At 33.9% G+C, this 22,031-nt stretch overlaps 2 protein-coding genes across 5 annotated transcripts; both read left to right on the plus strand.

Moving 5' to 3' along the window:
* Positions 1-1,817: 1,817 nt before the first annotated feature.
* JMJD6 (Bifunctional arginine demethylase and lysyl-hydroxylase PSR) lies at positions 1,818-13,050 on the plus strand. 4 transcript variants are annotated; one of them, XM_074138806.1, is made up of 9 exons: positions 1,818-2,052; positions 6,240-6,314; positions 6,410-6,615; positions 7,216-7,368; positions 8,636-8,832; positions 10,044-10,191; positions 10,518-10,706; positions 11,092-11,243; positions 12,218-13,050. In XM_074138806.1, exons 1-9 carry the CDS (start codon positions 1,980-1,982, stop codon positions 12,273-12,275), a joined length of 1,251 nt encoding a protein of 416 aa, XP_073994907.1. In that variant the 5' UTR covers positions 1,818-1,979; the 3' UTR covers positions 12,276-13,050. The 4 variants fall into 4 exon arrangements, with proteins under 4 accessions (XP_073994907.1, XP_073994909.1, XP_073994908.1 ...); XM_074138808.1 differs by having other exon boundaries at positions 1,822-2,052; positions 11,092-11,261; positions 12,204-13,050; XM_074138807.1 differs by having other exon boundaries at positions 1,822-2,052; positions 12,204-13,050.
* Positions 13,051-16,130: 3,080 nt separating this feature from the next.
* LOC141459566 (uncharacterized) lies at positions 16,131-21,463 on the plus strand. Its single transcript, XM_074138788.1, has 7 exons — positions 16,131-16,285; positions 16,620-16,671; positions 16,750-16,808; positions 18,725-18,878; positions 19,336-19,516; positions 20,310-20,618; positions 21,285-21,463. Exons 1-7 carry the CDS (start codon positions 16,216-16,218, stop codon positions 21,291-21,293), a joined length of 834 nt encoding a protein of 277 aa, XP_073994889.1. The 5' UTR covers positions 16,131-16,215; the 3' UTR covers positions 21,294-21,463.
* The last annotated feature ends 568 nt before the right edge of the window (positions 21,464-22,031 follow it).

A 22,031-nucleotide genomic window follows, 5' to 3' on the forward strand; every position in this document is an offset into this window, starting at 1 on the left:
ATGCAGAAAACTGGGATTTTGCGTAACCCACTTTCCACTGATATCAAATTATTAATTTACTCCTACATATGTCAATTTGTGGAATAGAAACAAAAAGAAAAGTAACCATTATAGTTTTGAACAATTATTGTTTAATAAAATGGAAGTAAAAAATACAGTAGTGATAAAACACAATAGTAATAAAATACAATAGGTAGATGCCAACCCTAAAATCGCTATAAAAATTGTTTGAATTGTTCAAACAAGGAAGTGGTAAATAATTGTGGCAATTTTTTAGTTCGTGTCACTGCTCATTAATGACATAACGGAGGTTTTTTCATCAAATCCTATAAAGTCTATTAAAGATTAAAGTAGGATTGTTCAGAAATCCTAAAAGCATTGGTAGCAAGAATAAGGTATTTCTTGTTTGGGAACTCAAGCAAACGGGTTACAGTGTTTATATATATATATATACGTATATATATATATTAAACTTTATTCTACATGCTCCATTACAATATTACATGTATATATTACTATCACTTAGTATTAAAGATCACATAATCACAAATTTACATTTGCATAACTAACATATAGTACTAGCAGATACCAAAAAAGAAAATAAATGAATAAATAAATAAACATTGAAAAATTACTTCAGTTTATCACAACTGTCCATATACATTAACCTAAGTTGTGTGTCATTAATACACCGTGTGTCAGTTTTCTTAAATAATGAAAGGTTGGAACAGGCTTCAGAATTGAAATACCTTGGAGTTATTTTTGATGAGAAGTTTACATGGAACTGTGGTATAGAAAATATAAAAACAAAATGCACTCAATTGATACATCGTCTTTCTAGGACTGCAAAGGTGTATTGGGGTATAGGATGTGACGCTCTGCAGATAATTTATTCAGGTGCCATACTTCCTCTTTTACTATATGCTGTTCCTGCTTGGATTGAGGCTCTAGAAGTTGGCTATAACAGGACGGAGTTGTGTTCAGTTCAAAGATTAATTGCTATTCGTATAATTAAAGGTCATAGAACTATTACCTATGAAGCGGTTTGTGTTATAGCTAATGTAGCTCCTATTTCCTCAAAGCAAAAGAGAGGGTTGCTTTATATGAAAGAAACATCGCTTGTTTTAACATGGAGGAAACACACTTTGGGTTACAGGGGTAATGAGGAGGTATATCGCTAGAGTCGGGTAGGGACTTCAGCTGGTCTTACGGGATCCCTTTTGCGGCATCACAAATGCCTGTCAGTGTGTCACTCAGGGAATGGCTGCATAGCTAGTTGGAGGAGAGGTGGGATGAACCCTAAGTCAAAGGCAAGCGAAAACGTTTGAGTTATTCGCCCAAAGTTACTGTGGCATTACTCCAGCAAGGCCAAGCGGCCGTTATCTTGTTCATAGGCCTTTTAATGGGCCATTGTATACTGAAACCGAGTATACAACTGTAACTGAGTTAGCTCTGAATCACTGTAGTACAGGTCAAAAAAACAAACAATAAATGGGATTGGAGACCATATTCAAGATCAGAATAGAATAAAATGGTTTATTTCTTATTAAAAAGTAAAGTAATCGTCGGAAGCTCATGCTTTGCTTTAAACAATTTTTCTGACAAATAAAAAGTAGTTATACGGGGAGCCACGCTCTTGACCACTAGACCAACACCCGCCCCAATAACTTATTTTATGATATGGTTCATGATGTTTTTAGTCATATTTTAGAAAATGTAAGCCAGGAGAGCTGCGTATGAGAAATACATTTTTAAAATTAATTTCTATAAAATATTAAGTATTCCTGATAGTACTCCTAACATAAAACATGAATGGCGATAATCGTGGAGGTAACAGTCTGGTTATGGTGGATGTGCCGTTGATGGCAGATGTGATGCCAAAGAATGTTCACATATTTTCGCTCGCCACCCGTGAAGTAAATGTTTCCTATATATTTAATTTATGTATTTTGAAGTGCTGATATATAATTCACGTAAACATGAGTGACCAATCGATGGACGTTAGTCATTTATCAACTAAGAAGTTATTCAACGATCCGAATTTAAGACAAGGTAATACATTCAACTTCGTTAAATAATAAGTAAATTACATAGCATACAAATCTCCAGTTAACATTTGACATTTTTTTTTAAATATTATAACTTGCAAACCATATACATCATATACATAATTTTAGAGGTAGCTTTTAGATAATCCGTAAGTTTAGGGATGTAGGCAATAAAAAGGTTTTGTATAGTATTAAGTCCTAATACCTACAACTTTGTTTTTAGGGTTACCTTGCAGCTACATTAATATAAAACAAATTTGATTACGAAATAGGAAAAAATTATTTAAGTTTAATATGTATTTCACCATATTCTGTTTAAACCAAGCAACATTTGTCCTCTGTATGATTAAATTGAATTCATTATCAAAATTTTCTGACATATTCCATTTTCTGATGCATTGTGTAAACGAAAGTTATGTTTTCGTATAATTTTTTTTTTTGTTCAATTATGAGTGTAACAGATCAACGCAATCAAGTTATTCCACTTTTTTTTTAGTCTTACAGAGGTTTTAGAGCGTTCGTTATCTTTATGGGGGGAAAAAAATGTGTTTTTGTTTTTTTAAGAAATTCTGTCTAGTTAAAGGCCAGCAAAGGTCTGAAGAATAGCATATGATCAGGTCTATGAAATTTCGGCCAGTAAACACTCATATCATTGTACTTCAGTAAAGAAAAAGTAATCTCCTATTTTTTCAGGTGGGGTCAACTGCCAATTAGGTATCGTGGACGAGGGCGGAAACATGTACTTTTACTATTAATATTTTATTCTAACAAAATGTAACTATCTGCATGATTCGAACTGGGATCACCATTTCTAAATTCAAGTTTCATAACTACATCAACACTTGCTCCATTATTCATGAGTACAAGCGCGTGTAAATAAATTATCTTTAGTGGCGGGAATTCATTTTTAGAAGTTCTGGGAAGGAAAGGGATTAATTAGCTCATTGGTTAGCGTGTACGAGATCGAAAACGATGATTTTTGTTAAATTAATGTATTTATTTATTTTATTTTTCTTTCTTTCTTATTTTTATTTATTTATTTTATTTTTTTCTGTTCAATGCCATTCGATGTCATACCCTACCTATTATGTAAATATGAATGCTGGAAATCCCACGGTTCTTTTTACTCGTATTATGGTTCTCAAAGAAATGCTTAAATATCAACGATGATAAAAACTGAATAAATAGCTACTATGTTTTGACACAATTAAAATATGTTAAACAATAAATTCGTTTGGTTTTTACAATAAATTGTGTAATAACTTCAAGGAAACTTTTATGTTTTATATTATTTCAGTTCGTATTCATTGTTGCCAGAAATATGGCTTTACACCATTAATTTTATGAAGTTAGGTATCATCAAGTTAACCTACAGTGACTCCCATTAATATTGGGACAGTACATACAGAAGTTCAAAATTGACGAAAATTAAAAGTGGCACCCATTTATTCAAATTTTTATAAATTCATTTCATTTTATAATTACTATTAATTAAATAAAAACTATTTAAATAAGTACATAAAAATGTTTTGGTAGATTAAAAAAAATATATATAATAATAAGAGCAAATTCTACCTCTCATAAATATTGGGACACTATTATAATTTATAGTTTGTCCAAGGTTTTGCCCGAATATTTATACAATTTGTAAATATATACCTTAAGCATATATTCAATATGAAATTAATAATTAAATTAGTTTATATAAATCAAGCCAGGTGTAACATGTCGCGCAAAAATACAAAGAAAAATTGTAATTTCTTTGCACAAAGACAATAAAAAGTGTTAGAGAGACAGAAAAACTGATCGGACCTAAAACATCTACTGCGTGGAACATCATTCAGCGTTACCAAAAAGAAAAAAGAATTGTTTCAACCCCACAAAAAGGCCGTCCTCAACTGCTCTCTGAGAGAGAGTAGAGTTATATATTAAAAGAATTAAAAAAGATCACCGACTTAGTGCTCCAAAACTTCTATGTGAAATTTTTGACATGTTCAGAGAGCAAAAAAGGAGCAGAAACAGTTCGGAGAGTGCTAAGAAAACTCGACTATCATGGTAGAGTAGCCTGGAAGAATCCTTTTGTCAGTAAGATAAATAGTGTTAAGAGAGTGAAATTTGCCGAAAAATATTCCAATGTAAATAGTGACTTTTGGAATGATATACTCTAGCGATGAATCAAAATTTAATGTTTTCCAGTCAGATGGAAGGGTTATGGTCTGGAGGAAGGCGAATGCTGAACTCGAAAAGAAGAATTTACAGCCAACTTTAAAGGGTTTTAAAGCTGCACCTCCGGGTGGAGGTGGGTCAGTTCTGGTTTGGGGCTGGATGTCCGCATCAGGATTTGGAGAATTAGTGTTTATTGATGGAATGATGCACAAAATGGTTTATAGTAATATATTAAAATATAATTTGAAAAAAGTGCCCAAACATTTGGTATTTTAGGGTCTTCTAAATTCTACCAAGATAACGACCCCAAACCTACGGCTTGGGTGATACGTCAGTGACTGTTATACAATTGCCCAAAAGTATTCCAAACCTCTCCGCAGTCACCAGATCTTAATCCCATTGAACATTTATGGCAATATTTAGCCAGTGCTTTAAGAAAAACGAATAATATCTAACAAAAATGAATTAAAACGATGTTTCCTGGAAGAATAGGAAAAAAACACCACCTGAATTAACCAAAAACTTGTTTCACCTATGCCTGATCGTTTGAGGGCTGTTGTAAGTCAAAAAGCAATTATTAAATTATTACCAACCAAATATTAAATAGTAGGAGATTTTAAATATTGAACATTTAAACTCTAGCACTTCTGGTGTCCCAATATTTTTGAGAGCCTTATTTTACACTTTTTCAAAAAGTGCTACCTAACAGTTTGGAATTTCATCGATTTATACTTATATATAATTTCTACAGATGTTGCTAATGTAATTAAAAAAAAAAAAAAAATTCCAAACTTTTGTCTGTTGTTTTCATTTTCCTTTTAAATCATTTTGTAATAGGTGTCCCAATATTAATGGGAGTCACTGTATCTCCTATCAAGCTATTTGACAGATGACTTTAATTTTAAGCACCTCCTTTGTAGAGAAATCATATAATCTTAAACGTATTTGAGACTTCTTTATCACGAGGCAACTTACTTACCGCCTACCGGAATATGTATAATTTGCTCGGACATGTCCGTCTACTGTAGTAATTAGGAGCTCCGACATCTAGGCCTTCTGTGCTGTATGGCGGCCAACGAAGTTGTGTAAAATTTAAGCCATTGTTACTTCTGACCTATTAGAAGAAGTAGTTATAGAAATTTTCCTATTAGAAAAGCTTTTTTTTTTTTTTTACGCAACATTAAACGTTTCAGAGAATGATCAGCTTACGATGAAAATGTCAAAACAGTGGTGTTAAGAATCTTATTATTTATTTATTTTGTAACTTAGAAAGACTCCTTGAAATATAATGACCAGGCATTTTAAGTCAGTTTTATTGTAGTATACAACGTTTGTTTATTACATATTTCTGAGCACGGTTGTTCTTTTGTGTGCGTTTTTCTATTTTATATTTACTTAATGAACTTTTTTTTAGAATATTACGTTAATTGAAAAGTTACGTCAGGCTTGGGTACATTGGTGTAAACAATATTGCTAGAATAACTTGGCGAAACGTTTGTTAATTTGTTTAAAAAAAAAAATCAGGATTAGATTAGGTCATGGTAACAACATACTACATTATCTTTGGTTTTCTAATGTTTCATTTTTAAGAGACCCTAACTTTCCCTGCCAGTTCCAAACTATTCCGGAGGTTGGGCCTCATAACTTGGCCGTGTTCTCTGAGCTTTTCCACTAACCCACCAGTCGATCCTACTGAGCAAATGCTCAGGTCGCGCGATTAAAAGGCCTTCTTCTAAGAGCTGACGATTTAATAATGAGTACTATTTCCGTGTATTCTTGTTTAGGGTTCATCGCTTTAGGGTAAGTTATAAAAAGCTACTTCATTCTGACGCTAGTTAATATATTTTTTAATCACTGTGATATCAAACGTGAATCTACAAAGAAATAGTTAAACGAGCGTTTACGAATTGGATGATTTTGGTTAGTTTTAATAGTCTTAATTTAATAGTTTTAATGGCCTGCGCTTGCTACACTTAATAGTAATAAAGCCTAAATAAAAACTAATTATATCTTTGTACGTTTCAGTACTTTTATCAAACGGCATTGTTCCGTCAAGGACCAAACGTAAAATTAAAGAGGCTAAACGACGATCTAGGCCAGGTAAAATATGTTTTTATTAAATAGTTTTCTCAAAAAATATCAATTAAAACTAATTCTTTGAAATTAGAATATTAACTTTTTTTTTTTTTTTGCAGAATTAGGAGATCCTTGGTCATGGACCATGCTGAACTATGCAGCACATTTTGCTCCTTTTAAGGAAGTGAATGACAAACTTGAAAGGATAGATGTAGCTTCGGTATCTACCAGGCAATTTATTGAGAAATACGAGCAGTCATACAGACCAGTCGTTATTACCGGAGTGCAGAGGAACTGGCCGGCCCAACACAAATGGAACCTTCATGTGAGTGTATTTTAAAAGTTGCAACAGTAAAGAGCATATGAAACCAGTTAGCTTGGATTGGAACTAGTCTGATTTCTGGAGACGAACTGTAACATCCTCAACGATAATTAAAACCAAAATGTTGCAAAATTTCCACCTTTATTTAAACACCTGAAGTCCATCGGCCTATCTCAACCACTAATAAACTAAGCAGCATTCAGTTTTAGCCTCCGACCCCGCCTTGAGTCCAACTACTGAATCTTGCTGGAACACCCCATGAGTATTTCATTGAAAATGCTTTGATTTAAAAGTAATGAATTCTAAATTATCCTCTTGATGGCTCTTCACACATATTTTAGAACACCTTTGTTTCTAAAAAATGTATTTGTGTTGTGACCTACTAGCTTAATGGCTATCTGTTATACATATGAATTGAGCTAATATCCTCTTGGGATTCTTTACGACTCTTGCACTGTCACCTCAAACACTTACACCATACTTACGCTCTTAGAAGTTAGAAGTTGGTCCATACCGATTGTTTTAAAAGCTTCACTAATAAGTTGTAGAATGCAGCTTATAGACAACTAAGTACGCTGTATAATTAGAATAATCTTGTTGCAGAGATTGAGAAAAAAGTATAGGAATCAGAAATTTAAATGTGGTGAAGACAACCAGGGATATAGCGTGAAATTAAAAATGAAGTATTTCGTTGACTACATCCTCTCAACTACGGACGACAGTCCGTTGTATATTTTCGACAGTGGTTTCGGCGAGGTAAACTATGTTACATTATTTTTTGTCACTTGAGTAAGAAGGTTTTTTTTTCAGTACTGTGTGTGTGTGTGTCCAGAGAGAGAGAAATTTAGATTGGAAAGTGTTTTGAATACGATATTTTTACCCTTTAATCACAGTTTTTATTAAATCTGAAAATTTGATGACTTTCAAACAACTACTGGCAAAGACAGTAAATACGCCCGCAACTTTAAAACACCATGAAATGTGTTTACAAACTACCGGTTAAGGAAGTAAGCACTCGAAGCTTAAATCAAAATGTTTTCGACCGGAAATCTCTTTTCCAACATATGAATTTAGTAATAATGTTGCTAAAATACTTGGCTGCAATAATGAGCATCACTCAATAATGGAAAATCCCTGAATCTTCAAATTTGATATTTCGATTAAGTGCCATTAGGTAGATCCGACCATAAAATATTGGTCAAAATCTGCCAATTGAAATTAGTGATTCCTAAATCAATCATTCGTTTTGTTGCGAATGTTTTGAAAATAGTTTTGATTTTTTTTAAAAAAAAATCTGTGCATACATAATAGTTTTATCTGTTGTAGCTTTTAAACGCAATTAGCCACATTTTAGAACCATCCGAATCCTAAAATTCTTTTGGGCTTTTTTATCCTTATGTTTAAAAGTGGCGCAGTTTCATGTAATTTGTTTGTTTGGCACCTCGAGAATAATGATTAATTTTTTCTTTTCATATTTATTCGGGCAGTGCTTTATTTTATTAATCATTTTTTAATCGAAGATTTTAAGATATACCTGATAATTCGTCACTTATCAGAACTTTTTGTTGCCGGAAGTACTGTTCTGTGATGTTCAGATCTGTTGTGAGTTTCAACTCCTACTATCATACAAGATGAGAGAGCCAATCCAGTCTGCTAATATACTATTATTTAACGTATCTTTGTTTTGTTAATTGGTGTTTTTTTTTATACTAATGACATTTGGCATCATTTCCTGTTGCAGCTTTTTTTATTTTAATTAAGGCACGTCAACATCTAAGATTATTTTCTTCGTTTCTCGTAATATCGCCTTTTCTTTTCCTGAAATTTCTATAATTCTTGTAAAATTTTCAGATGATCAACTTTTTTTTAAATTTAATTGTTTATAAACATTTCTGTAAACTAACAGTCATTGGACACGCAAAACAATAACATAGAGAATTAAATTAAAAATATATTTTTATTTAAAGGAACTACATTTAAAGTGATTTTTCAGAAAATCTTATATGATTATATCATGTTAAAGGACCGCCGCCGAAAAAGACTTCTAGAAGATTATACCATACCAGAGTATTTTACGGACGACCTCTTCCATTTATGTGGTGAACGGAGAAGGCCCCCATACCGATGGTTCGTCATGGGTCCTGCCAGATCTGGGACTGGAATTCATATAGATCCGCTAGGAACATCTGCGTGGAATGCACTTGTTATTGGGCATAAAAGGTTGGTTTTATTATTGAATAATAATTTGGATATTATTATTAAAAATTTATCAGAAGACGGAGTCGATGGCTTTTTTTTCCTTAGGTGTAGCCCTGTGTTGACGTATCTCGAATATACTGCAATGTTCTGAGACTGTTGAACTTGTTGAATCGCCTAATATCTAAGAATATCTGACGCTTTCACCCCGTAAGTTAGATCTAGACACTGACCGGCATAGGCTAGTAAATAGAGTAGAGGCCATCATCCAATTAATTTTTTCCGGAATGCTCATGTGACTGACTGGCACTCGGATTAGAAAACCTCCTGTGCAGTAGACAGTTCTTGCAAACTTTTATTACAGTTAGCACCAATTTTGTAGGTGTAGATCTACAAATGTAGAGCTTTTTGCTAAGCTCTCTAATCAAGAAACCACAAACTTCTTTTACAATTGATTCCCTACCTACTTATTACAAGTTCAGCGAAAATTAACATAAAATTCAGTCTAGAAGTGGTAAATTAATTAATTAAGAGACGTAGATTACCTTAAATATGTCTAGTCTGTAAATAAACAGTCTCCCATGCTTCCCAGTCACTGTGCGACAGTGTTGACTGGTTGACAGTGCGACGAATTGTTAACAGGTAACACATGAGTGAGCCAATTTATCTCGAAGAAGGCAGCCTCACACATAAGGATGTTCACTATGAGGTCTTGACCGCTTTGGTTGAGATATTGTGAAGAGCACCTCAAAAATAAATGTAGTGCGGCCATATTGTTTTCTTTGGTCCAATAAACTGCAGTTTTGGTTCTATGGTTTTATTGTCAGCTAGTTTTTCTGTCTAGAAAATCTTGAAATACCCAGCAAGGTCTCATTGCAGCATTGAACGAAATCACCGCCTATAAATCAATATTCCAGCGGCTAGGCGGGTTTGGTGAAGTGATTATCATGAGCATAGAATTGTAAATGGGAGATCTCCAGTTCGAGTCCCATGTGTAACTTATAAGTTTTTATTAGTTTAAAAAAGGTTGATGTCAAAATATGTGTCCCCATCTTCAAAACAATTTGGCACCTAAAAAATTGACCCATAAAATATAAGCATTACTTTTAAAATTACTTAAGCGGAACTTAAAATAATTGTATTCTTTGTACAAAACTGTGACAATCAAGGAGGCAAAAATAGATATTTTAAGTGGCAATGAATTTAGCTTTAAAAAAAACCTCTACCATTTTCAGATGGTGCCTTTTCCCAACACATACGCCGAAAGAAATTCTAAAAGTAACTAATGCAGATGGCGGCAAGCAACGTGATGAAGCTATTACTTGGTTTAATATAATTTACCCTCGGACCCAGCAACCGTCATGGCCACAAGACTGTAAACCGGTAAGTGGTTGGTTCTGATCCCAAATGGTTTTGATCCTAATCAAAATTAATATTATTAATCACTAGGATGATTAATTGAACTTAATGCGACTCCACTTCTTTTTCCCCCTTGGCTATGTTTTCCATTTTTTATCTTCGACACTTGAGAGGTACCACAAGCTTTCCTAGCAGTTTGACCTTATTCATTAGTATTGATTGCGCTACAAAATATTTTTTTCACCTCTGGTCTCCATGAACAAAAAATACACTTAGGGATGAATATGTTCTGGTAATGTTGTTTAGTAAAAGATGCACACAATTTAGCTGTCAAAGTTTTTCATTCACAGGTGGAAATACTTCAGATGCCGGGAGAGACTGTATTCGTGCCAGGCGGCTGGTGGCACGTCGTTCTCAATTTGGACACTACTGTGGCAGTCACTCAAAACTTCTGTAGCAGAACCAATTTTCCGGTAGTGTGGCACAAAACTGTGAGAGGAAGACCTAAGTTAGCTCGAAAATGGTATAGGGCACTAAAGGTACAAGCTTTACGATCTGTTTGAATTTGTTACATTAAATTAAAAAATTATTTTATTATCTATTTAATTTTTATTTATTTAGAGCTACCATAAAGCTTAAGTTTTATACCGAGCTTGAATTTCTAATAGAGAGCCTCAAGAGTAAGTGGTTTTTTTCGTAAACCTTAGCTTAGATAGGAAGAAAATATCTCATAAACAATGACACGATGTTAAATCACCCACGGTTCTATGGAAACTAAAATGGCATTTAACAGTGAACAGCTGGTTTGACTGCGAATCATATAGTACAAGCTTTAGTTCCTTTATCCCCAATTTTATATCCATTCCAGCTCCACCATACGTATTTGATTAAATGCACATGATCGATTGACTTGCTCTGTTGCAGCGGACATATCCCGACTTGGCTGTGATTGCAGAAAACGTAGACCTGACCAACTCGACGGGTGTAGCTTCAGACACCTCTACTTCTTGCAGCTCCTCTACCAGCAGCTGCGACAGTGACAGTGGCCAGGAGTCACTCACGCCTTATAAGAAAAAGTAACTTATTTATTTCAAGTAATGCACTACTTTTTTTACTTAACTTTTTTTATTTAGACTTATCGAATACATTTTTGTGCAAAATTATTCGCATCGCTCAAAAGATTGTCAAAATTTCCTTTGGGTTCTCTTACCGTGAGAAAATTTATTTGCGATTTCTCAGAATTCCAAGATTCATATTAAAGGAAGCTCGCTCAAAGTGCTCCTTTAAGCTAAGTCTGCCAGTTCTCATTTCCTTTTGGGTACCGCTATGGCCTTCGAAGCCTCTTGGTTGTCCTCTCCTTCAATCCTAGTAACTCTTTACTATACCGTCCATTTTTTTTTTTTTTTTTTTTGCATTGTTTCAAATATAAAAATAGGTATTTCTACATTCATCATGTTAACTATGGAAATAATCGATAGAGCCGTTTCCACAAAACTCCTAAATCCTAAATCTTTTTTCTGTAAAGATACACATCCAGTTAACAGATTTTCTTATCTTTTAGAACAAACAACACTTGATATTGTGTAGTCGGCGGCCTTTGCTGAGATATTTAAAAAAAATGTATTATGTTTGTCCCCAACTTCTTAAAAATAATTCTCGTGGGAACACGTTTCGAACCAAATTGGAAGATATTTGTGGGTAAATAGCAATTTAAAAAACGTGCAACTGCATTCCAGAAAAACTCTACCTCCAAACAACCTCAGAAATCTGTTAAGTAAAATCGCACTTCCGATTAATCTGTTTTCTTCAAACCTTTATTCCCCATTATGCTTCGACGATACCTTAATATTGAACAGTGACAAAACTGTTCTGACTTGGTGCTTTAGAAGGATATCTATGGTTGCACCTCTATGGTCAAGAGCTAACTTTTTTGCACAAGAAATGTTAATAAATTTTCAATTTTATATCATTTATTTGAAAAAAATCAATTTGAAGAGTGTTTTTATTAAAGTATTGTGAATGTTTGCTCACCACAGTGCTCCTGTTCCAGAAAGTACACCAAGACGAAGCGCGACACGACAGTTCTCCTAAGCAGTTTTTCTCCATGAACTTAGTCAATTTTGTTTCCATATTTTGTTTCTCTGTTTTTTGAAATTCTAAACTAATAAAAAGAACAAAGAAAGGTTTTCTTTTTTAATTTCGTGTTTGATGTTTATTTTTGTATTTGAAAAATAGACATAGAATGGCTTCAACAAGCTGGCAACATGCAACTAGATTTATAGATGTCGCAGGCAAAATAAAATAGTTATTTTAAGAAAATAGCTTTTGACTGGATCGCTAGCGTCTCTGACCTGGGTGTTATTTATTTATACATTTTTTTTTTTAATCAGTTAGAATAAAAATCTTGGGAAATAAATTCAATAACCTCAATGCTTAAAGAACAAATTCATGTTCATCTTTTTTAACGTTTAAATTTAATTACTTGGACTTTCTGCGATTCTTCCTTTTTGAGGTATCCTGAGTACAAACTCTACCAGCAGAAAATTGCTAACAGCTACAAAAATCTATTCATTAAAACGGCACTTCCGGTTAGCCATTTTTTCAAATTTGAAATTTTGGTTACACATTGAATCCTTATTAATACTTATAGGTTACAAGTGCAATAAAAGAAAGTAACACAGTTGGAGTGCCTCCTTCGATTATTACTTATCGTCAGTGGCGCATTTGGCCGCCTAACTACCAAATTTCGACGTTTGTGCTGGAATATTAAGGGGGTTATCTAAGAAAATCTGTTAAACTAAACGACTAGTTGGGATGCCTATTTTGTTTCATTAATAACTCTCTTGATTTTGCTACAAAAACGTTGATCGATGGCACTAACGATATCCAAAAAATCACGAGGTGGGCACACCAACTTGACGCATTTGACAGATGGTATCTGACTAGGCAAAAGCTATTTCACAGGTGTGTTTATTAGTCATTTAGCGTCAGGAATGGCGAAAAGACAAGGCATGACTTGTTGAAGCCATCTAATGTATTATAATGTGATATTTTAATCGTTTTATCATTGAATATAAATGTAGAAAATCAGTGGTAGAGTATTTTTTTAATCATTTGGGCCGAGTGGTTAGCGGCCCAAAGCACAAAGCTCAGGTGGCGTTTGCCCCCGTCCAAATGACGGGAACGGAGTCACTTCTTGACTCTAGTGATTACCGAAACAGTAATTTTCAGACTTAGAATCTTAAGTACCTCGAACCCTAAACCTAATTGGCAGCGTACTTTAGTAATAGTTTATTATCGTAAATACCTCCTTTTTTAAAAAATATTTTCTGACTATCCAAGTATGATTTTTAATAGACATTAACCCGATTTCAAAGGGCATTTTTCCAACTTCAGCACCTCTCTAAATACCAGTCGAGTTTTTCTTCTTTCAGCAGTTCCAAATTGTATCCAAATAGTACTAATTCCGAAGTATTACTCGATTTCCAATGAATTCGCGATTTTCTGGTTTGTAGTCAAGCACCCAAGGATCATTTTACAATGCTGATGAAATGTCTTCAGCCTTAGTCTTCTTCCATTCTTGAGTCTAAGCTGAATGAATATACAGCGTTTTTATAAGGATTTCGGCAATAAAAGTATGTCCTTCGCTCAACGCTTCACTTTCATTAGTTCTTCTCAGCATGTTGTATCTTTTTCTTGGCCTCCACTTTTTCCCGTTTTTACTTTAGCTGGCCTTCCTCGACTTTTGCTTCACACACTCAGCAGTCCCGGTTCAGTCTTGAGGATTTCCAAGGTTTCGGAACTTTCATTGTTGTTTAGCGAGAAATTTCTATTTCTTCTTCTTCATTCTGAGATTCTGTATGTGCTTCAGGCAAGAGATCTCCGTATTCACTCATGAGTATAGGCTTAGGAAACTTACAGCTTCTAATATTTTACGTTGTGATTGTCTAACATTTTATCAGAAAAAGCTTGATCATGCGGACAGGCGCCCTGAAACCTGTTTTGTTTTGTTGTTTTCGCTTTGTGGAATTACGGTTTGTTTTTCCCAATCATAAATTGTGCGCCACGTACCATTTATGAAAAATAATTTGGTCAGTAAAGTCGTGAATAAATAGTTTTCAAGTATTAAAAGAATTGACCACCAAAAAGTAGAAAGTTGAGTTTGGACCACTGATTTCTGTTATTTTTTGTAATCTATTTTGTAATAAAGAAATGAGATTTCTATGTAAACCAAAAAATAAGTAAATATAAAGCTTGTCAGTGTCAAAATAAACATTTTAAAAAATAACTATAGTGCCTTTGAAAAGTACGAGACAAAAACTGATATTTCATGTGTATTTTATTGGTATTTCTTATTAAAATTAATTCAGATTCCAAGTATATTTTAATTTAATTTACCCTCTTCAGGAAAACTGGTTTTTAGAAATTGGGTAAGTGGGTGGAGGCAGCTTAACCAACGAATCAGGAAAATCCCAGGAACTTCAAATTTAAAATAATATTAAGAATTTATATGCGTATATATTACTCTATTTTAAATGTAAGTTTTCTGTAAAATTAAATTAAGTTTGAAGTTCCTGATTTGTGGGTTAAGATGAGTTTATGTATATACATTTATAAATATCTAAGGAAAGATTTTGATGTTTACAGAAATATTGTACTCGTCTTTAGACTCTGTAGGCGTTTTTGCGGCTATTATGATCTATTTCAAATAGTAAACCGTCGCTGAGCGATATCGAAGACAAATATGTTTTTGATTGTCAAACTCAATCTGTTAGTGTTGGTTAAAGCAGTATATAGATTAACATTTATGGTGGAACAGCCCTTAGAAAGAAATATGAATTTCAGGGACTTGTTTTATAGGAAGCAATGGAGTGAAACCCTACTCGAGCAGTGGTGGTCCACGTACAGCTAAACTGGTAGTATCTAAAGCGATGGATGGCACCCATACTGGGACTAATCTTTCTCTTTAAAAAAATAATTATAAAATAATAAAAATATCTATCGACAAAAAACATAACATGTGATGAGAAGAGGATTTCCTGGCTAATAGTTGAATTAAGGGCAAACTAAGAACTAAGATTCATTATGAACCCCTTCTTATGGGCCTTTCAACGAATTCCAAGACCTCTGGTCAATAACTAGATAGAATCTTTCAATAGATACTCGGTATTGTGAGTAAACGGTTTTGTCAAGCATGTTAACGCTAAAGACTGCTTAAGTCGTCACTAACACACCTTGGCGTGCGCTTCATTGTAAGGTAAGGTTTGGATTTTCGAAGACTGGTACCACCATCAATCATAGACAACGTGATCCTTTATCACCAGCTTTCTTTTCTGTATTGTCCTGGAACTGGCTACCCTCTGTTATATTCAAACCCTTGGGGTAATATTATTAAACTATTTTATTTATATGAATTAACATTACACCAATGTCATGTCAGTGCAGATGATGTTCCTGTAATTGCGAGATCAGCATCTAACTTTAATGAAGTTTTTATAGAATTGGAGCCGGGGGGCTGCCGATTGCCAACTACATGTAAATGCAGAGAAAAAATATATCGTCACTGAGAAGAAGGAGAAGGCATAATCAGCGTAAACAAAAACGAAAAAGCCAAAATGTAATTTTTATTTGGAATACAATGAGAATTGCAGTAAGAAAATTCGTGCTTCACTAAATCATTCTAGCGAATTTAAACGAATGCTACTCTAGTACTTGTTTAAGACCTGGTTACTTTGGTGCCATGTTAAGTGTCAACAATTTAAGTATAATGTAACAGTGTAGTAACCTCTAGTTTTGCTTTCCAAGCGCCTCTTATCTCTAATCTACCTTTAATGTAGAAAACTAGGTAAACGTTTTAATATATTTTCAATTTCAATAAAATACTAACGTTAATATATTTTATAGTAAAAATCTGCTTAAGTGAATTAATTAAACTCCAGATTAATTAATCAATATTTATAGCAAAAAAAAGTGATTAGTTTTTTATATAAAAAATGAAAAGCCGGGGACTAGAGAGTTAGATTGTATAGGTGTTGTGTTCGTGTAATCATGGCAGCGCCTACTAGTGTGGTTGTGCTGGACAGGGGTAATAATACAACCTGCACCATAAATCTTCATGGTAAATATTCTCTAGTAACTAGTAACTAGTATTAATTGTGTTAAAAACCATTATTCAAGATGATTTTGTTATTTTAAGTGCAGCAATGAGCCATAGAGAACCCACTTTGCCCTGGCTTAACCGTTCACTGTTTTTTTTTATATAGATTTCATGTGTCCGGTTTTTTATACCAAAAGCTCTGGTTTCGCCACTGCCCTCCACTTTGTCCTAACTTATCTAGTCCACTTAAATTAACTAATTTAAGTTTTCTACTTATTTTTATTGAGAATATTACTTTCATTATTTGTGTTTTTTTTTTTTTACCTTAATAAATAATTGTTGAAAACAAATATAGGAGCGACGGTTGTGTCATGGCGAGTTAACAACCAAGAACAACTTTTCGTCAGGTCAGTCACTACTTAGTTTTTTGTTTCTAACCAGGTAATAATGTTTATAAGTTATTAAAGTGTTAATTTTTATTGAAGCAAACAAGCAGTATTTGATGGGAAGAAAGCAATTAGAGGAGGCATACCATTTGTGTTCCGTGAGTAGATGAAACATTTTTATTTAACGCTTTTAGTTTAGCGGAGTAAAATCACAAATTCGTTTTTTAAAAAAAGAGATAAACAGTGATAGACCTAACATTTATGCATGTTTAATACAGTCGTAGCTTTTTTTGGAAGAAAATTACAAAGAAAAGTTGAGTAAAATTAAGGTTACCGGATTTACCCCGGTTTGAAAAAGTGTTCTGCATTGTGACGCTTTTCTATTACTAATATTTATGAGTAAGTACGTTATATTAAATGTAAGAAAGATTATTAAGACACAATTATAAAAAAATTAGATGTGGAAGAATGCCCCTTCCTAATTTTTACTGGCCCCTGGGTGTTTGTAAAATGACTTACTAGTTTGGCTTATCAAATGGCTTATTATAATTTACAAATCTGAATCTCCCTTTACTGCATCATCTACTTAAATTTCCAATTCTATAAAAGTTTAAAATTATTAAAACAACCTTGAATTCATGGTTAAATAGTATTGGTGGGCTATATCTAATTATTTCATGCGTTATAGTCTTTTCGTTTTCTTTCATTCAGTAGTTCTTATTTTCATCCACCTTCAAGGATTGGTTCATCAGGTTGTGCGAAGAAGTTTGACCTGCACTTTAATGGTTTTTTATTTTCTCTATGTATGAACCTCACAGTGGTGATAATTAGATAGATTAAAAGCAAATAATTATTTTTAGCTTTCTGTCATTTTTCTAAAACCTCTCCGGCTGATTCCTTAAAATTTGGTGCAGAAGTTAACTGTGCTTAGTTTTTCTAATTTCTAATTCATTTTTTTCCTATGAAAATTTATTTTATTATATATTTTGAGTTTCTCTTTACTTTATTTACTTTGCCGTGCGAATTGGCTATAAAATACCTTTCTTAGTTAATGTTAAAAAAGTTGTTTCTGGTTCAAAAAAAAAAAACGCAAGGACGCTCTGGTCTCCAGTCCACACCTAGCACCCTGTGATTAACACCTCAACTGCTCCATGGTGCACTTTTGCCTGGCGAAAAGTTACATTTACCGATCAGAATAACACAGAATTTTTGGGATTTTAGCCAATTAAGACAGCTTTGTTATTGTAAGAGTATAGGATTGTTGACTCACAGATGGTATTAATTCATGAAACATTTGGCTTACATTATTTCTTGCAGTAAGCTCATATTAGGTATGCAAACTAACCATGATTGAATTGTACGTTGAAAAATGCAGAGTTTTCTTTCGCTCTGGCATCAAATGTGAACTTTCTGATCACACCCTACATACTAACTTCCAAAAGCAATTTTTCTGTCTTAAAGTACCCTTTTAAAATTAGAAGAATTTCTAGTCTTATTTGAACAGCATATTTTTTTAATTTTTACCCTAGGCTTATAATTTGCCTTTTTGGTTTTTAGCTTTTCTGTTGTACGTATTCTAACGACTAGTTCTTTTCCTCACCTGTTTGTGTAGTGTCAGCCGTCTAAACTACATGCAACTACTATATAAGACTCAGAAAAAACAAAATTAATTTTTAATTTGAGAGTAACGAAGATGTGACCTTTCCAGTAAGGCGGATCATAGGCCAGTCGGCAGGTGACACACATTTGCGGTCTCATTGCAGACCCCAAGTTTCTAGTTTACAGTTAATGTTAGTTAAGTCAGCAGTTAATGCGTCTAAGCCATTTCTAGTTTTATCAATAACACAATTAGCAGCAATGTCTCAAAGGGTGTTAAGAAGCTATTTCAAGTGTCTCCTGTGTTGGTTTCGTTATGGCGCAATTATTCAATCCGTATTTTAGTTTGAAGGTAACTTTAATTTAGTAAAGATTTTTACTTTAAAAAAAATACCAATTAAGAAAGTGCTTGCGTACTTTTAATGTTGGATACGAACTAATATTTGAAAGTTTTTTCAAACGCATTTCTCTATTGCAGCACAATTTCACTGGAGATGCGCGCCACCACATGCGTTTGTCCAGGTTATGCGATGGAACCTAGAGAAAGGCCCAGAAAGGCTCCCAAGCGGCGATGTAGAAGCGATTTTCACAATAAGTGATTCTCAGATCACGAGAGAAATATGGAATTACGCGTAAGTGATATAATTATAACAAAGGGGCATACATCCGATAAAAGGTTTTCAATATTTTTTTTTTATTGCCTTTTGTAGGATATCTTTCAGACACCTGATAGAGCCTTCACTCTAGTATCGCTGGGTGTGAGATCCGACAAAATTATGCACTCCTGTTTCTACTTTGTTGGTCTTGATAAATACAATAAAGTTTCATCACAGTTATGTAGGCCATCATGAACATTTGACAATAATGCATCACCACTATTTCATTTTTAAAACCAACGCCAATCTGTAATTAAGAACAATTAGTATAATTGTAGTTTAAGCCCTGCTTAGAATTTTTTTTTATGTACTTGAGGCTTAAGTATTCAGTTGAATTTTTTATAACAACTGTTATTTATTTATTGTATGTACACTAGTAATTAATTCGGCTTCTTAATCGAAAATGATAATATTTGGGTTGTATTTGCTCCAGGTTCAGACTGACTTATCGGCTGATATTGCGTGAAAAGGAGTTGCATTTCATAATCGGTGTGTACAACCCAAGCACGGAGTTAACCTTTTCGTTTAACCTGCTGTTGCACACCTACTTCAAAGTTCCTGACGTACGGCGCTGTCAGATTACAGGACTGCATGGCTGTACCTTCATAGACAAGGTATACATTCACTGTATTTTACTATTACTTCAAACTCTTTTTTTTTCGCTCTTTCTTGAAGTGCATGTTTAGAAGTCTTCTGAGTCTTAAAAAAAAAAAAAAAATCAAAAGTTTTCCTCAAAGTGGTCTGTTGGTTCTTGATTTTGTGGCTCCAGTGTATTCTTTCCTCATGTGCTTGTCTTTAAAAGAAAGTGAACTATACCACTTCTTTAGAAATGTTGAGAAAGCACTCATAGGAAATCCCCAGCACTCATGCAGATATAGTTGATGAGAATTTGGTTCAACGAATTCATAGGCAAAATCTAGCTCATTTAACAGGGCGCTCACATTTATAGAAGAAACATGAGATCATGAGAGAACCACATCTTTACATCTTTTAGGTCGCAAGGGATTTGTCTTTATTGCCGCTCTCTGTATTAATCTGTTTAGTGAGTCTGACACTTTTTGAAAAAAAAAAACCTAACTAATTCAATTCAAGTGATTCCGGCAGAGATTGAATTTAGGAACTCCGAGGAAGTGTCATTTCAGTGTATTATCATTTTGTTAACTGATACACTACTTATAAAGTAAAGTAATCGCATTTTTTTCGGGCGGAACTTAACGTCCAACTACCAGTTAGGTATACAGTACTCAAACCCACACTTAAAAACCTAAAACTTTTATCTTAATATTAAACCTATTCTTGTGAAAATCTTGTGATTATTGTACCCAAATGTTTATTTGTCATATTACGTGTTCCCATTCAAGAAAAACCGACCAAGATCTAACATTCTCAAACGATGTTGTTAAACAGACTCGAGACGGCGCTATTTATCAGGAAGGTCGAGAGTCAGTCACCATTGGTGAATGGACAGATCGGATATATCAGAACACTCCGCAGGAGCATATCATCACCAACGTGGTGTCTGGTAGGAAGATGCGAATACAAAAATACAATTTCCCAGATACAGTAGTCTGGAACCCATGGTCGGACCACAGTAAGGATTATACAGACTTCGGAGACGATGAGTTCCCTAACATGATCTGCGTGGAGTCAGGACATGTGTCCTCGCCAGTTATATTGCTGCCAGGAACAGCGTTCGAGGCCAGTCAGATACTACAGGTAACTAACTATGTTTTACATGTACTAGATTTAGATACTCTGTACATAAATAGGATTGCCATTTAAGCTAGCCTAGGAAAGTGCTAAAATCATACAATGTTCAGATTTACCACGTTTAATATTAATGAAAACTGCGACGTTAAGCCGGCTTTAATGCCCTAAAATACTGCAGAGGTACAATCTGTATGTTTTAATGTGACATTAAAGCTTGCTTCTCAACTGTTATAGTCACAAGAGTGTACTGATCTACCACCCATCTAATGATAAGGAGAGCTGCAACAATAAACTAGCCTTTAAAATACTTCTGGTCAGCACAATGTATGAAACAACTATTGTAATTCTAATGTTACATAAATCAGAACGATGTACAAATTGCCACCTTTACAATAAGACACAAAGCATTGTTTGATTTTAATGTAGGAAAGAAAATCAGTCAAAAAGTGTGATCTAATAGACTAGATTTGCTGAGATTTTTGTATTTCTATGTATTCTGGAAAATTGCTGCAATGAACTTGGGTTAATAGATTTTTTTTAACTTTTAGTCAATTCAATTAACTTTTAATATCATGAAAACTCGTCTCTAATGTTCGCCAGGCCACTTCACTAACTGTTTTTTTATTTAAATTTCATTCCAGCAGTTGAGTAATGTGTTCTTGTTTGTTAAAGGTGATGTGAGGCGACCCATCTTGAAAGTGAACATTCCTATGGTCCACTACGTGCTGTTCTCTCCAAGGAAACCTTCAAAACATTTTTTTTAACAAATTCATCTTTCATTGTATCTTAGTGTTTCCTCGTTCACTATATTACGGCAAAAAAATATTAATTTAATATAACATTGTCAACTACATAGTTTTTATTTATTTATACAACATTTTTAACGGCTCAGTTTACAAGGATAGTTTGTTCAAATTGCGGAGTAATGAAATAGAGATTGACCCGCTTGGATACAGAATTCTGGGTTTAAGTGAGTACTGCAAAGATATTTGTTTCTACTTAGGTTGATCCGGCTTGATTTTATTCTGAAACGTGTTGGGCAATAAAATTGATAAAAAATTCTAGGGGGATCTCTTAGCACCACATCTACGTTGCACCCTCTAGCGCTTTGGCTAATGCCCTTAGCGTAAAATGTTCGCCAGCTTGTCTTAGCTATTGTAGCGACTCATTCGTCTTGGTTCATTTGACTACATGTTAATGTATGAGCTGAGAAATTCATACTGTCTACTTTAAAGATTCTTTTAAAAGATGGCAGAGAGCGCTAGTTGAATAAACAAATTTTAATTTAGTCACTGTGTCATGTTTGGTTCTAAGGCGGTAGACTACATATTTTGATCGTACATCGTGGGGCTGTTCACTTGCATAGATCAAACCTTGCTCTAACCTGAATGCCAAGCAGGCCAGCCTCAACATCTCGCA

This window comes from Rhodnius prolixus, unplaced genomic scaffold, assembly GCF_049639745.1.
Source record: "Rhodnius prolixus isolate KJV_2025 unplaced genomic scaffold, Rpr scaffold_11, whole genome shotgun sequence".
NCBI lineage: Eukaryota > Metazoa > Arthropoda > Insecta > Hemiptera > Reduviidae > Rhodnius > Rhodnius prolixus.